This window comes from Diceros bicornis, chromosome 4 (assembly GCF_020826845.1).
Source record: "Diceros bicornis minor isolate mBicDic1 chromosome 4, mDicBic1.mat.cur, whole genome shotgun sequence".
Classification (NCBI taxonomy): Eukaryota; Metazoa; Chordata; class Mammalia; order Perissodactyla; family Rhinocerotidae; genus Diceros; species Diceros bicornis.
In genome coordinates this window covers 66987226-67001698 of record NC_080743.1, presented here as the reverse complement: position 1 = coordinate 67001698, position 14473 = coordinate 66987226, and the positions used below count along the sequence as shown (strand labels likewise).

The 14473-nt window shown below is 46.2% G+C and overlaps 1 protein-coding gene across 1 annotated transcript in view; it reads left to right on the top strand.

Annotated features, from left to right (window-relative positions):
- The window catches only part of LOC131401616 (neuroblastoma breakpoint family member 9-like), a 74610-nt gene that overhangs the window by 46020 nt on the left and 14117 nt on the right, over nucleotides 1-14473 (top strand). The window contains exons 4-5 of the mRNA XM_058536888.1: nucleotides 8322-8424; nucleotides 9225-9439. Of these exons, the coding sequence (XP_058392871.1) occupies nucleotides 8322-8424; nucleotides 9225-9439 (318 nt within the window). The remainder of the gene's footprint in view (nucleotides 1-8321; nucleotides 8425-9224; nucleotides 9440-14473) is intronic.

Here is a 14473-nt window from a genome sequence, read left to right as displayed (position 1 = left end):
ATGTAAAAAGGAGCAAATGCTTTGGCAAACTGTAGGTCAGTTCCTCCAAGTTACATATGGTGTTGACGTAGATATAGCAATTCCACTCCTAGGTATATCTCAAGAGAATTGAAGACACATGGTCACTAACAAACTTGTATGTGAATATTCATAGCAGTAAAAGTAGAAACTACCCAAATGTCCATCAACTGATAAATGCACAAAATGTAGTCTAGTCATAAAATGAAATCTTGTTCAAGGATAGAAAGAATAAAGTACTGATACACACCAAAATATATGTTAACTTTGGGAAGTTTTTGGTAGAAATGAGGTATAGGCAGGAAGCACCTACTTGGAAAGACCTGACGCAGAGTGAATTGGAAAATGTGGGAGGGGGCTTTGGGGTGGAGGGGACTCTACCTGACAGCCGGCTCCAGCGCTTACAACAAGGGGACCTGGGGCCAGTTACAAACCCTGTCTGTGCCTTGGTTTCTTCATCAGCAAACCAGGGAAAGGGAATGCTTTCCTCACAAGTCGATAGTGACGATTAGAAGTAATAACATATATGAAATAATCGTTCCCCAAACTGTGAGGAATGTTGATGATATCAGTAGGTCCTCAATCTGACTGCACATCTGAGTAACTTTAACACATAGATTCCAGCCCCCCGCTCAGCCCGCTGAATCAGAATCACCACCAATGAAGACTCTGACCTTGTATTTGTACTAACTCTCCCAGATGATTTTTTTTTTTAAGAATTTAAATAGGTTTAATTCTCCAAACCCAATAGAATTACTTGCAGGGTTGTTGAAGAGTTTTGTACATTTGACCATGGAGTGATCTATGAAAGTCAAATGTTTCAATCCAGAACTCTGAGACACAGGAGTTCTAATAAAATAGTGAGCAAAACTGTAAAATGTTGATATAAAAGGCTCAAAACATAAGAAGCATTGGTTGGCTAGAGTTTTGGCTGAGAGGAAAGTTGGCTTTTTCTAGGAACGACATGAATTCCTTCCACATCAGGCATCAGCAGCCACAGCATTGAAGGCACTGACAACAGAGCTGGCACTTGAGATGGCAGACGTCTTCGTCATAGAGTCCTTGGTGACTTCATGGCATAGTTGCCCCTTTGGTTGTCTGCAGCTAGCAGATTGACCAAAGTGGTAGGTGCACCTTGGTGACCAGGAGGAGGAGTTCCTGGAATGCAGATGCAACCCCCCTTTGGGAATTCCCACAGCTATTTCAAAGGAATTTGAACTAATTGAACAAATTGAACAAATTCAATTTGAATTTGAACAATTTCTTAAGAAATTGGTGGGAGCAGAACCATGAACATTCTATTTTGTAGTGTTGTTATAAGTCTTCAGTCAAATCCATTCTCCTTGGTTTTTCAGAGATATTATTGCCCCTTGTTGTGAGCCTATGATGCTGATAGAGTTAATGTTCCAGGCAGTTTTTACATTTTAAAAAGACATACTTATGGGCTGTTTTGATCCAATGGGATGAATTCCCTTTTTTTTTTTTTTTTTGGGAGGAGGATTTGCCCTGAGCTAACATCTACTGCCAATTTTCCTCTTTTTTTTCTTAATTTGTTTTTTTTTTTTTTGCTTGAGGCAGATTCACCCTGAGCTAACATCCGTGCCAATCTTCCTCTGTTTTGTATCTGGGTCGCCACCACAGCATGGCCGCTGCCAAGTGGTGCAGGTCTGCACCCAGGAACAGAACCGAGGCTGCCGAAGTGGAGAATGCTGAACTTAACCACTAGGCCACAGGGCCAGCCCAGTGGGATGAATTCTTAATGGTAGAAATTTAGATGCTGCAAGGGTATGCCTTAGCAGACCATTTCCCTGTTCCTCTCATATTTCTCATAACTGGTGTTCCATTTCTGCTTGCCGTTTATTTTCTGTTTTCATTTTTTGTAAGTTAATATTTATTGAGGTAATATTGGTTTATAACATTATGTAAGTTTTAGGTGTACATCATTATGTTTCGACTTCTGTATAGACTACATCGTGTTCACCACCAAAAGTCTAGTTGTCATCTGTCACCGAACATATGCGCCCCTTTACGCCTTTGCCCTCTCCCTTCCCCCATACCCCTCTGGGAAACACCAATTTGTTCTCTGGGTCTGTGTCGGTTTGTTGTTTTTATTATCTTCCACATATGAGTGAAATCATATGGCATTTGACTTTCTCCATCTGACTTATTTCACTTAGCATAATAAATCTCAAGTTCCATCCATGTTGTTGCAAATGGCAAGATTTCATCTTTTTTGATGGCTGAGTAGTACACCATGGTGTGTGTGTGTGTGTGTGTGTGTGTGTGTGTATATATATATGTGTGTACATATATATATCTCACATCTTCTTTATCCATTCATCCATTAATGGTCACTTAGGTTGTTTCCAAGTCTTGGCTATTGTGAATAATGCTTCCATGAACATAGGGGTGCATAAATCTTTTGGAATTAGTGATTTTGTGTTCTTTGGATAAATACACAGAAATAGAATAGCTGGATTATAGGGTAGTTCTATTTTTAATTTTTTTGAGGAATCTCCATGCTGTTTTCTATGGTGGCTGCAGCAATTACATTCCCACCAGCAATATATGAGGGTTCACTTTTCTCTACAACCTCTCCAACACGTATTTCTTGGCTTTTTAGTGATAGGCATTTGAAGACGCATGAGGTGATATCTCATTACGGTTTTGATTTGCATTTCCCTAATAATTAGTGATGTTGAACATCTTTTCATGTGCTTTTTGGCCATGTGAACATCTTCTTTGAAAAACTGTCTATTCAGATCCTTGCCCATTTTTTAATCCGGTTGTTTCCATTTGTTTGTTTTGTTGTGGAGTTGTATGAATTCTTTATATATTTTGGATTTTAACCCCTTATCGGATATATGATTTGCAAATATCTTCTCCCAATTGGTAACTGTCTTTTCGTCTTGTGGATGGTTTCCCTTTCCGTGCTTAACTTCCCAACACATTTTATTTGTTGGGAAACTATTTTGTCTTCATGTTTTTAGATGCACACAAGATTGAACTGGGAGAGTTATGCTTAGATATTTTTTGGAAAGACACAGGTGGGTAGATCAGCACAAGCGTAGACAGCTATTGAGAGTGGCTGCTGAGGGGTGGTCCCCATCAGCGGTGACCTTCAGAAGAGACCGGGCAGCCTTGTTTGTCAGCGTGGCCTAGGCAACTGGAAGGCAGGGGTTCCTAGGATTCCATGACACCCCGCACCTTCCAATTCTGTTATGGCAACTCCAGACCGTTAACTGGCACACTGGGTGCTCTCTCCATCACTCCTGTCTGAGTCTGAGCTACAGGCAGTGCCTGTGGCTCTGAGCTCTGGCATCTTGACCCTTGTTTGGACAGTTACGGACTCTCAAGTGTTGTGGGGTGTAAATCAAGTTGTTCCCAACCATAAGGTAAGCATTCTTGTTTGATGTAGTCCCATTTGTTTACTTTTTTCTTCTGCTTCCCTTGCCTGAGGAGACATGATATTCAAAAAGATACTGCTAAAACCAAGGTCAAAGAGCATACTCCCTATGTTTTCTATGGCTTCAGGTCTTCCTTTCAAGTCTTTAACGCATTTTGAGTTAATTTTTCTGTGTGATGGAAGGTAACGGTCTACTTTCATTCTTTTGCGTGTGGCAATCCAGTTTTCTCAATACCATTTATTGAAGAGACTTTCTTTTCTCTGTTGTAAGTCCTTGGATCCTTTGTCAGAAATTAGCTGTCCCTAGATGTGAGCGTGTATTTCTGGGCTCTCAGTTCTCTTCCATTGATCTGTGTGTCTGTTTCTCTGCCAGTATCAGGATGTTTTGATTATTATAGCTTTGTAGTGTATTTTGAAATCAGGGAGTATGATACCTCCCGCTTTGTTCTTTTGTCTCAAGTATTGCTTTGGATCCAAGCGATTCTTATAATGATCAACTTGGGGGTAGGAAACATTGAGCTGTATAACTTTTACCCAAAACACAAAAGTAGGACAGAGCCGAACAACAAGGATATTTTCAATCCAGTCTCTAAAGCAGAGGAGAAACTGTTGGAGGACTGTAGAATGGAAGGGGACCTGGCTCATCTGACCCCATTTTGACTTCACTCATTTTACAGCAGAGACACAAGCCCTTGGGGGCATATGACTGAGGCACCTGACAGTTCACCTTGAAAACAGTTAGAGCCCTACTTTCAAATTCTAGCTTGCTTTGAATGGAAGTTAAATTTCCTTTTTTTGCTCATTGATGCGACCAGTCTTCTCCAAGGTTCTCACCTTACACAATAAATCCTATTATTACTCATTCAAACTTCAACAGTGGGGTTTAAGTAAGAAAATCTTATAAACATTCTACCCAGCTAAGGAAAAAACAGAGAGTTAGCAAGTCCGTACAAGTTCAGGACAGTACGGCCCAGTAGATCGCAGGCATTTGAGACATAAAGAAAAGCACGTCAGGCCCAACAGACACCAAAAAATAGATTTCTTGAAAGCTTTGGATGGATCTCACACACCAATATCGTTACACAGTGTTGTTGGAGGATGGCGTGGGGTGGGGAGAAGATGGGCTTCAAAAGCGGTCGATGCAGTCCTCTGTCCTTGACCTGGACATAAATGCTCAGTGGTACGTGGTCACACCCCTCTCACCCTCAGTTCAGGCAAGTCCAGCAGCTAAACTGAAGAGACCAGTGCCAGAGGGGGTCTCCCAAGTCTCCGGCTCACAAGACGCAGGTGGCAACAGATGACCAGAAAGTGAGGAGGACCTTCAGGGCATCACTTTCCCTTCCCTGCCTGTCCCTCTCTCCTCAATCCCAGCTTCTCTGTCACTGAACCCCACTGCACACGTACACTGTGAATCATCAACCATCCCTGACCCGTGACCTTGAACTTCCATGTCCTGTTAGAGGACTACAACCACAGCTCAATAGCATGATGACAATTCAAAGAGATGTGTCAAGCAATGTTCCATAGAAACTGCTCTTGATCCCTGTTCTGTTCAACATGTGAGTGAAATGAATGAAGACATAAAAAATAGCATCAGGTTTACAAGTCTTCCCAAAAGAAATGGCCACTACCCGTATTCAGGATAGACACATAAACTATTGTAATCATTTTCATAGCTTGGAAAGAGCTCTTGTGGGACAAGAATGATATCCATGAACGAGAAGTATGAGAGAGGGTGTTTACTGACATTAAAAAAACAACAAAAAAGCAACCCACTCATAGAGAAGGATTTTAGGAGGTAAGGTTGTCACTCAGACTTCAGTTTAATGATAAGCCAACATGGTGCCCCAGTGAGGGGTAAGAAGTCGACATAAGACAGGGATGCAGCAAGTAGCCTGCTGAGAGAGTCAGGACAGAAAATAATTTTTAAATTAACTCTTCCTTCACTTAGTATCGTACTCTGGTTTTTGTCCTTTTTAATGGATGTAGAAAACACTGGAGAAGACCCAGAGAAGAACATCATGAGAATCTAAAAGTTTGACATCTTTCACGTGTGGAAAAGCCTTAAGATCTCTTTTAATTTAAAGAGAACATGGGGTGACTTCATGCCAGTGCTTAAGAAAATAAAATTTGTCAGGAAACTGTTCTGTCTTGATGTTTTTAGATGCACACAAGATGGAACAGGGAGAATTGTGCTTAGATATTTTTGGTAGATCAGCACAAGGGTAGACAGCTATTGAGAGTGGCTGCTGAGGGGTGGTCCCCATCGGTGGTGACCTTCAGAAGAGACCAGGCAGCCTTGTTTGTCAGCGTGGCCTAGGCAACTGGAAGGCAGGGGCTCCTAGGATTCCATGACACCCCACACCTTCCAATTCTGCTATGGCAACTCCAGACCGTTAACTGGCGCGCTGGGTGCTCTCTCCATCACTCCTGTCTGAGTCTGAGCTACAGGCAGTGCCTGTGGCTCTGAGCTCTGGCATCTTGACCCTTGTTTGGACAGTTACGGACTCTCAAGTGTTGTGGGGCGTCGATCAAGTTGTTCCCAACGGTAGGGTAGGAATTCCTGGATCAGGCCTGATGAAACCTGTTTGATGTCACTTGTTTTTTTGTATTGGTTTTTGTTTGATTTCACTTGTTTTTAACCTTATGTGTTTGGATTTCTCTAGCAGTCCCTGGCTCTACCTCTTCTGCCACACGTCACCATGGCAGTATGTCTTAGCTCTGTGTCTGATCCGAGGGCAGAAATGACGGTCCATGAAATCAACCAAGAATTGCATTCCCAGCTGGCAAAAAGCGAGCAGGACTTCCAAGACCTCATGGAGAAATTCCTTGTATCCCAAGCTACGACCTACTCTCTGGCCAAGGAGCTGCAGAAATATAGTAAGTCCTACAGGGCCATGGTCACCAAAGGGATGAATGATCACTGTCTTCCCTCTAAAATACTGAACACTCTCCAGACTTTATCTTCTATTCCCTTTGTCCAAATAAACTTCATTCTGACCACAATCCAGGAAAAGTAGAAGGGGGTATTTTACCCTCAGTTTGCTGGGGATGGAGACACTGAGGCACAAAGAGTTTAGTAACATTTTCAGGTTTGCAGTGTGGTGTAGGGTGGAATTAGAATAAAGTTCCAGATATGGATTGCTGGTGCAGCCACACAACTGCCTGCTTCTCTCGGGAAAGGGCTAGACTGTTTCTCTCAGCATCCTTTCTGTCCTGTATCAGATCCTGCATCACTGTTGGCCTAAATGTCTGGAACTAATGAACCCATCAGTTCAGACTTCTCTGAGGTCCCGGTGGCAAAGCACTGTGCTACTTACACTGCAGAAACTGGTGATAGTGCACACTGGGGAACACAGGTGATAGGACCTGCTTTAAAGGAGCTTAAAGATGAGGCTGCTCCTCCCTGAAACTGTGGTATCTGTGAGTGACACCATCAAGACAGGGAACAGCCTGGTGAGAGGGAAGCCCTGCTTCCAGGGCACTGGCTGTTCTTCCTGAGTCCAAGGAAACCATTGGACACCTGTGGTGAGGTTGAGGCTGTTTCTGTGGAAATCAGAATTTGCATACCACCCCCTCTGTCTCTCTCAGCTGGTGAACCCTCAGGGATGCTGGATAGCCAGCAGGTCCCGGTGACCTGGAGAATCTAGGCTGCGAGACATGTGCCCAAAGTGAGAATGAGGGTAGGTGGAGGAGACCCCTAGCCCCAGGAAAAACTCAAGCCAGTGTGTGAGGCAGGCCCTTCCCTCCCCCAGTCAGTCTCAAAATTGGAAGCTCGATTGCCTGTTCAGTAAGACTGGGCTGTGGTGATGAAAGGCATCGTGAGAACCTGGGCACCTGCACAATGGAGTGTTTCGAAGGAGTCTGGACAACTCTGAGCCTGAATTTGTGTCATATCCTACAATTGCTTTTCAATAAGCCATTGTGGAGGTGGTGATTAAAAATCACTGATACAGAGAAAAACTGAAGCCTGCCATTTAAAAATGTGAAGAGAAGAGCTTTCAGGAAAGGACAAACTAAGTTTTATTTACATCTTTCCTTATAATCATAGCATAGCCGTAGGAAACAAATTTTGAAGATGATGAAGAAGAAAGATCTCATTTAAGCCTGGGTGTCAAGGTAACATGGTGCAGTGGTGAAGAGCACGGACTCAGGGCCGGTCTTCCCGGGCTCCAATCCAAGCTGTGTATCTTTCTGAGCCTCAGATTCATCCTCGGGTAATACGGTGCTATCATAGTACCTACTTCTTTGACTGGTTGCAATGAATCACGTGAGTGATTTCTGTAACGCTCCTAAAACAGTTGCTGTCACAGAGTAAACAGTACTTATTAGTTCTTCCTTCTGCTACTTTCAGTTTAACACAAACTTGATTAGTATCTGTGCATATTTCCTTCAGGAATTTATGGTCTAATGTATTATATTTTTCAGAATTGCACCCACGTAAATGTTTTTATCTTTGAGGTACTTGTGCTTGAAATTCTGAGCTCAAGGGAACCAACAGTCAGTATAGTCCCCGGGGCTTTCCCAAGCATACAGGAAATCGCTACTCTGTGCGCCTGCTCAGTGTTTCCCTTAAGAGCCTGCAAGGCTTGGTAAAGTGGCCCAGGACTCAGGGTCAGTCTCAGGGGATGTGAATACTGACCTTGCCAAATACCAGTTAATCTGTCTAGTTACTTTCTGTGCCTTGGAGCTTCTCTTTCCTCAGCTCTAAAATGGGGAGTAACCAAATGCCGCGTAGTAGTTGGGAGGCTGAGGAATAAGATGTGGAAATCCCAGCGTAGAGCCTGGTGCTGGGGTTATGTCTGTCCCGGGATGGACCCTGCGTCCTCCCTTGAAGGCGGTGACCACAGCAGCATGGCCAGCTTTCCACTGAGCAGGCCTCTCTGTCTTTTCTCAGAGTGTGGAGAGTACCAAGACCTCGTTGAATCTGTGCTGGGGGAGAAGCTGCATCTTGAGGAGGGGAAGCTGGCAGAGCAGTGGGCGCTAGCTGAGAAGCTCAGGTAAGGGGAGTGTGTGTGGGGAGGCTGGGGGGAAGGGGTAGGAATCTCTGAAGTGGGGCAAGGAGCAACTTTGGGCCAGTAGAAGGCAGAAATGTACATGGCAGGCACATGTGCAGAAATATTTATAAAACAATTAGAGAAAAATAATTGGAAAATTATGGACCCCAATTATTCAGAGGCTCATTCACTCTTTTTTCAAAAACATAAATTATTGAACTGAAACTCACATGACGTAAATTTGAACAAATGAGAGTGAACAATTCAGTGGCCTTTAGTCCATTCAGTGTTGTGCCATCGTCACCTCATTTACCTTTAACATACTCACCTCCTGATGCACTACAGTTTGTCATTTTTTTTTTCAAAAGAATGCTGTCTCCTGCACCCTGTCTTTCTTGTGTTCTTTCCAGCGAACACCAGCTGTCCTGTCCACATTTCTGTGTCTGGCTTGGTGTCCACTCACTGCATAATGCACTGTGTGTATTTCCACATAGAAACGGGCACGGCTGAAGTGAAGAACTGAAGAGACGTGTTTTTACAGCAGGTTTAGGAAGACGGCTGGCTTTGTTGATGAAGGAAACAATGACTAGGATCTCCAGGAATCTACAGGAGAACTCTCTGATCCAGAGGAAGCTTATATTTTACCTTCTTCTTTCTCTTTGCCACCGACAAGTCACCACACATGTGCCAGAATTCTCTGAGGACTCCTTGGAGGAAATTCCCACAGAAATCTTCTTGAAAACCTTTAGAATCTATCACTCATCCCTTTTGACTCTGAAATGTTCTCTTCTGTCCCACCTTAGGGAATACAATATCCGAATTCGAGATCAGGAGCAACAACTGACCCATTTACGGCACCAGGTACAGGAAGGGAGAGAAGTGTCGGTCCTACTCCATCAGCACCTCAGTGACCTCCTCACACATGACGACCCTGATGACGACCAGGGGCCAGGCTTCGGAGAGCAACTGGCTGAGGGATGCGGGTTGGCCAAGCGCCTTGCCGGTGTGCTCAGCTCAGGTAAGGTGGCCACAGGCCCTGAGTGCACTGAACTGCTCTCAAAGGTGCCTGGCTCACAAGAGACTCCACAGCTCCCCTTGTAATGTTTTGACAAGCCGTCCTGGTTTCCACACCACACTTGGGGCCATGATAGGGTCAGGACTGGCTGGGTGGGAGCAGAGAGGAGATATTTACAGGGTGGAGGTCATGCTGCTCCAAGTGTCTGTTCCCTTCCTGATAGAGCGTGAGCTTTAGAGCAAGAGGCAGTGTTAGAGCACAGAAAAGAGGACATGACAGACAGCTTGTTAGAGTGAAAAGAGACCTGGCCAAAGCATGGGCTTTCCCAGGCTCTAGCCTGAGTGTTGACTTTACTAACAGTGGGCGGGAGATTGGTTGTTACTTCTTCCATATCGATCTCCTTACCTGTAAAATGGATCCAATAATCCGTTTGTGGTAGCTGTAGTCATCAAGCCTATGCCTTGGCATTCGCCATCCACAAAATGTCCCGCGTTTCTGCCTAGCCTGAAAGATGCGTTTGGATGCCAAGGCTTGTAGATCACCTCCGTCACTCTACTCTGAGTGTAGGAATTCCTCTGAACACTGGAAGACTAGTGTGTCTGGTGAGAAAAGGCTGCATAGTGCAGTAATCAGTGAGAATGCAGTTCAGCTTGTTCCCCAGAATATGTGAGGGAAAGATATCTGGGATTTTTGACACAGACCAGGGATACGGTGTTGTGATGAGGGTCTACCCGATCACGGAGGTATTCCCAGTGGTTCAGGGGAGCGAATCACGAGGTTTCACAAGACCCCACCTGAGGTCTCCTGGAATATGGCTCTTACGGTATCCTGTTGTCACACTGAGGATAGTGATGTCCCTGTGCCAGGACTGAACGTTGGACGATAATGTTCCAAGGGGGAACTGCTTAATGTGACTGACCCTTACTGAATTTCTTTGTAGAAAACCATCCTGATCTTGGGGACGAGGAAGACCATCACCACCTGTCTTCCAGGTAAGTCTCAAGAATTGTGGGACTTCATGTTGAGAACATCTGGGGATCTCAGATCCAGGGAAATCAGAAAGTGCTGACTAGACCCATTGCACCACAAGTGTCATATTCAAAAAGATGTCCTATTCCACTGTGCGCCTTACAGAGGCCAATTGCTTGATCTCTCTCCAATGTAGTCACCTGCAATCAGTTGATGCAGGTGTACTAACCAGCCAGAGGATTGCTTGCCCTGTCCCGTTCTCTCTTTGTGAGGACCACCGGCTGGCATAGGAAGCAATTATGCCTCTGCCTGTTTGGCATTAGCACTGTGGCAGGTATTTCTTGGCCGAGGAGGTGATGAGTAAAAAAAAAAAAATCCATCACATTCGACCGTATTGAGAGAAAGTCATCTTGAAGCTTCCAGATTTCTAAGAGTCTCCAATGCTACCGGGGACACTGACTTGGCAAGTGTGCCTAGCTTTCAAGAATGTTTCTGCTAAAGTGTTGACGCCACCTTTCTGGATTTCTGAGAGTAGGTGCGTCATGGCTCTTGTGTACTGGGGGAGCTCGGTCTCCTTGCTCACGAGCTCATTTTCTGCTCAGTGCTCCGAGCTACCTCTGCTTGCTCTCTCTCTCTGTCTCTGTCTCTGTGTCTCTCTTTTATCACGCTGCCTATCTGATAGTCCCATTTCCACACTACTCTGTCCCAAGATAGAGGAGGATTGTTTCCTCTCCCTTGACGAGGTCTTCCCATTTCTTTTCTGTGGACGGACCCTTCTGCCTTCTGGGGAAACCAGCGCTAGGACAGTGTGTTTCCCAAACCCTCTTGTTTCACCTTTAGTCCTCCCTACCCCACCAGGATGAGGAGGGATCTGCCACCGATGGGAGAGCTTCAGCTCCCGACACCGTCTCTCGACGAGTACTATGGGACATACTCAGTTGATGTTGGCCGATCGCACTCCTACTGGACTCAGACGAGCACCTCTGTGTTCTGTGTCGATCAGGTGGAGGTCTGTTCTGTTCCGGATGCAGCCAGTGAGTATTCCATCGTGCACGTCTTCAAGCTCCAGCTGGAATCCCTGCTCAGCCCACTTTCGTTGAACTCTACCCCTCTAGCTGCGCAGACACACATTGAAGTGAATCAGTTCAAGGACTGGGTTTAAGCCCAAACAAGAGCTGGTTCAGGGAACTGTGCTCCCTTCCTCATTTCCAGGATGTGCCCCTGTCACCCTGGCCCCACTCTCACATCACTGGACCCAAAGCTGGCATGACATCCACAACTCACCTCTGCAACGAATAGCAACGGTTCCGTCCAACATCCTATCGGGCATGAAATGTCTCTCCTCACCTTCAATGCCCTGCGTTTCATGCCTGAAGCGTATCCCTTCAGATTCTAGGCGTACCCAGTGCGACTGGCAAACCTGTCAATATCTCCATCAAAGACGTACCTAGGCTTCACTGTTCTTTGCCCCGTTCTCTATCTCCTTTCTCTTCTCCATTGTTCCTATGAAGTCCACCGACGACCGACCCTAAACACCCCTACCATTCCCTTGCTTGTGTGTTTCCCTCATGCCAGCCTATGCCTTGGCATTCGCCATCCCCAAGAGTGTCCCACGTTTCTGCCTAGCCTGAAAGATGCGTTTGGATGCCAAGGCTTGTAGATCCCCTCCGTCACTCTACTCTCAGTGTAGGATTTCCTCTGAACACTCGAAGACTAGTGTGACTGGTGAGAAAGGGCTGCATAGTGCAGTAATCTGTGAGAATGCAGTTAAGCTTGTTCCCCAGAATATGTGAGGGAAAGATATCCGGGACTTTTGACACAGACCAGAGATACGGTGTTGTCATGAGGGTCTACCCGATCAGGGAGGTATTCCCAGTGGCTCAGGGGAGCGAATCACGAGGTTTCACAAGACCCCACCTGAGGTCTCCTGGAATATGGCTCTTACGGTATCCTGTTGTCACACTGAGGATAGTGATGTCCCTGTGGCAGGACTGAACGTTGGACGATAAAGTTCCAAGGGGGCACTGCTTAAAGTGACTGACCCTTTCTGAATTTCTTTGTAGAAAACCATCCTGATCTTGGGGACGAGGAAGACCATCACCGCATGTCTTCCAGGTAAGTCTCAAGAATCGTGGGACTTCATGTTAAGGGGACATCTGGGGATCTCAGATCCAGGAAAATCAGAAAGTGCTGACTAGACCCATTTCACCGCAAGTGTCCTATTCGAAAAGTTGTCCTATTCCACTGTGCGCCTTCCAGAGGCCAATTGCTTGATCTCTCTCCAATGTAGTCACCTGCAATCAGTAGATGCAGGTGTACTAACCAGCCAGAGGATTGTTGCCCTGTCCCGTTCTCTCTTTGTGAGGACCACCGGCATAGGACGCAATTATGCCTCTGCCTGTTTGGCATTCGCACTGTGGCAGGTATTTCTTGGCCAAGGAGGTGATGAGTAAAAAAAAAAAATCCATCACCTTCGACTGTATTGAGAGAAAGTCATCTTGAAGCTTCCAGATTTCTAAGCGTCTCCAATGCTACTGGGGCGGCTGACTTGGCAAGTGTGCATAGCTTTCAAGAATGTTTCTGCAAAAGTGTTGACGCCACCTTTCTGGATTTCTGAGAGTAGGTGCGTCATGGCTCTTGTGTACTGGGGGAGCTCGATCTCCTTGCTCACGAGCTCATTTTCTGCTCAGTGCTCCGAGCTACCTCTGCTTGCTCTCTCTCTCTCTCTCTCTGTCTCTGTGTCTCTCTTTTATCACGCTGCCTATCTGATAGTCCCATTTCCACACTACTCTGTCCCAAGATAGAGGAGGATTGTTTCCTCTCCCTTGACGAGGTCTTCCCATTTCTTTTCTGTGGACGGACCCTTCTGCCTTCTGGGGAAACCAGCGCTAGGACAGTGTGTTTCCCAAACCCTCTTGTTTCACCTTTAGTCCTCCCTACCCCACCAGGATGAGCAGGGATCTGCCACCGATGGGAGAGCTTCAGCTCCCGACACCGTCTCTCGACGAGTACTATGGGACATACTCAGTTGATGTTGGCCGATCGGACTCCTACTGGACTCAGACGAGCACCTCCGTGTTCTGTGTCGATCAGGTGGAGGTCTGTTCTGTTCCGGATGCAGCCAGTGAGTATTCCATCGTGCACGTCTTCAAGCTCCAGCTGGACTCCCTGCTCAGCCCACTTTCTTTGTACTCCACGCCTCTGGCTGTGCAGACACGCACATTGAACTGAATTAGTTCTAGGACTGGTTCGAAGCCAAACAAGAGGTGGTTCAGGGAGCTGCGCTCCCTTCCTCATTCCCAGGATGCGCCCCTGTCACCCTGGCCCCATTCGCACATCACTGGACCCAAAGCTGGCATGACATCCTCAACTCACCTCTGCAACACGAACAGCAAAGGTTCTGTCCAACATCCTATCGGGCATGAAATGTCTCTCCTCACCTTCAATACTCTACGTTTCATGCCTGAAGCGTATCCCTTCAGATTCTAGGCCTACCCAGTGCGACTGGCATCCCTGTCAATGTCTCCATCAAAGACGTACCTAGGCTTCACTGTTCTTCGCCCCGTTCTCTATCTCCTTTCTCTGGGCCTTTGTTCCTATGCAGTCCACCGACGACCGACCCTAAACACCCCTACCATTCCCTTGCTTGTGTTTTTCCCTCATGCCAGCCTATGCCTTGGCATTCGCCATCCCCAAGAGTGTCCCACGTTTCTGCCTAGCCTGAAAGATGCGTTTGGATGCCAAGGCTTGTAGATCCCCTCCGTCACTCTACTCTCAGTGTAGGATTTCCTCTGAACACTCGAAGACTAGTGTGACTGGTGAGAAAGGGCTGCATAGTGCAGTAATCTGTGAGAATGCAGTTAAGCTTGTTCCCCAGAATATGTGAGGGAAAGATATCCGGGACTTTTGACACAGACCAGAGATACGGTGTTGTCATGAGGGTCTACCCGATCAGGGAGGTATTCCCAGTGGCTCAGGGGAGCGAATCACGAGGTTTCACAAGACCCCACCTGAGGTCTCCTGGAATATGGCTCTTACGGTATCCTGTTGTCACACTGAGGATAGTGA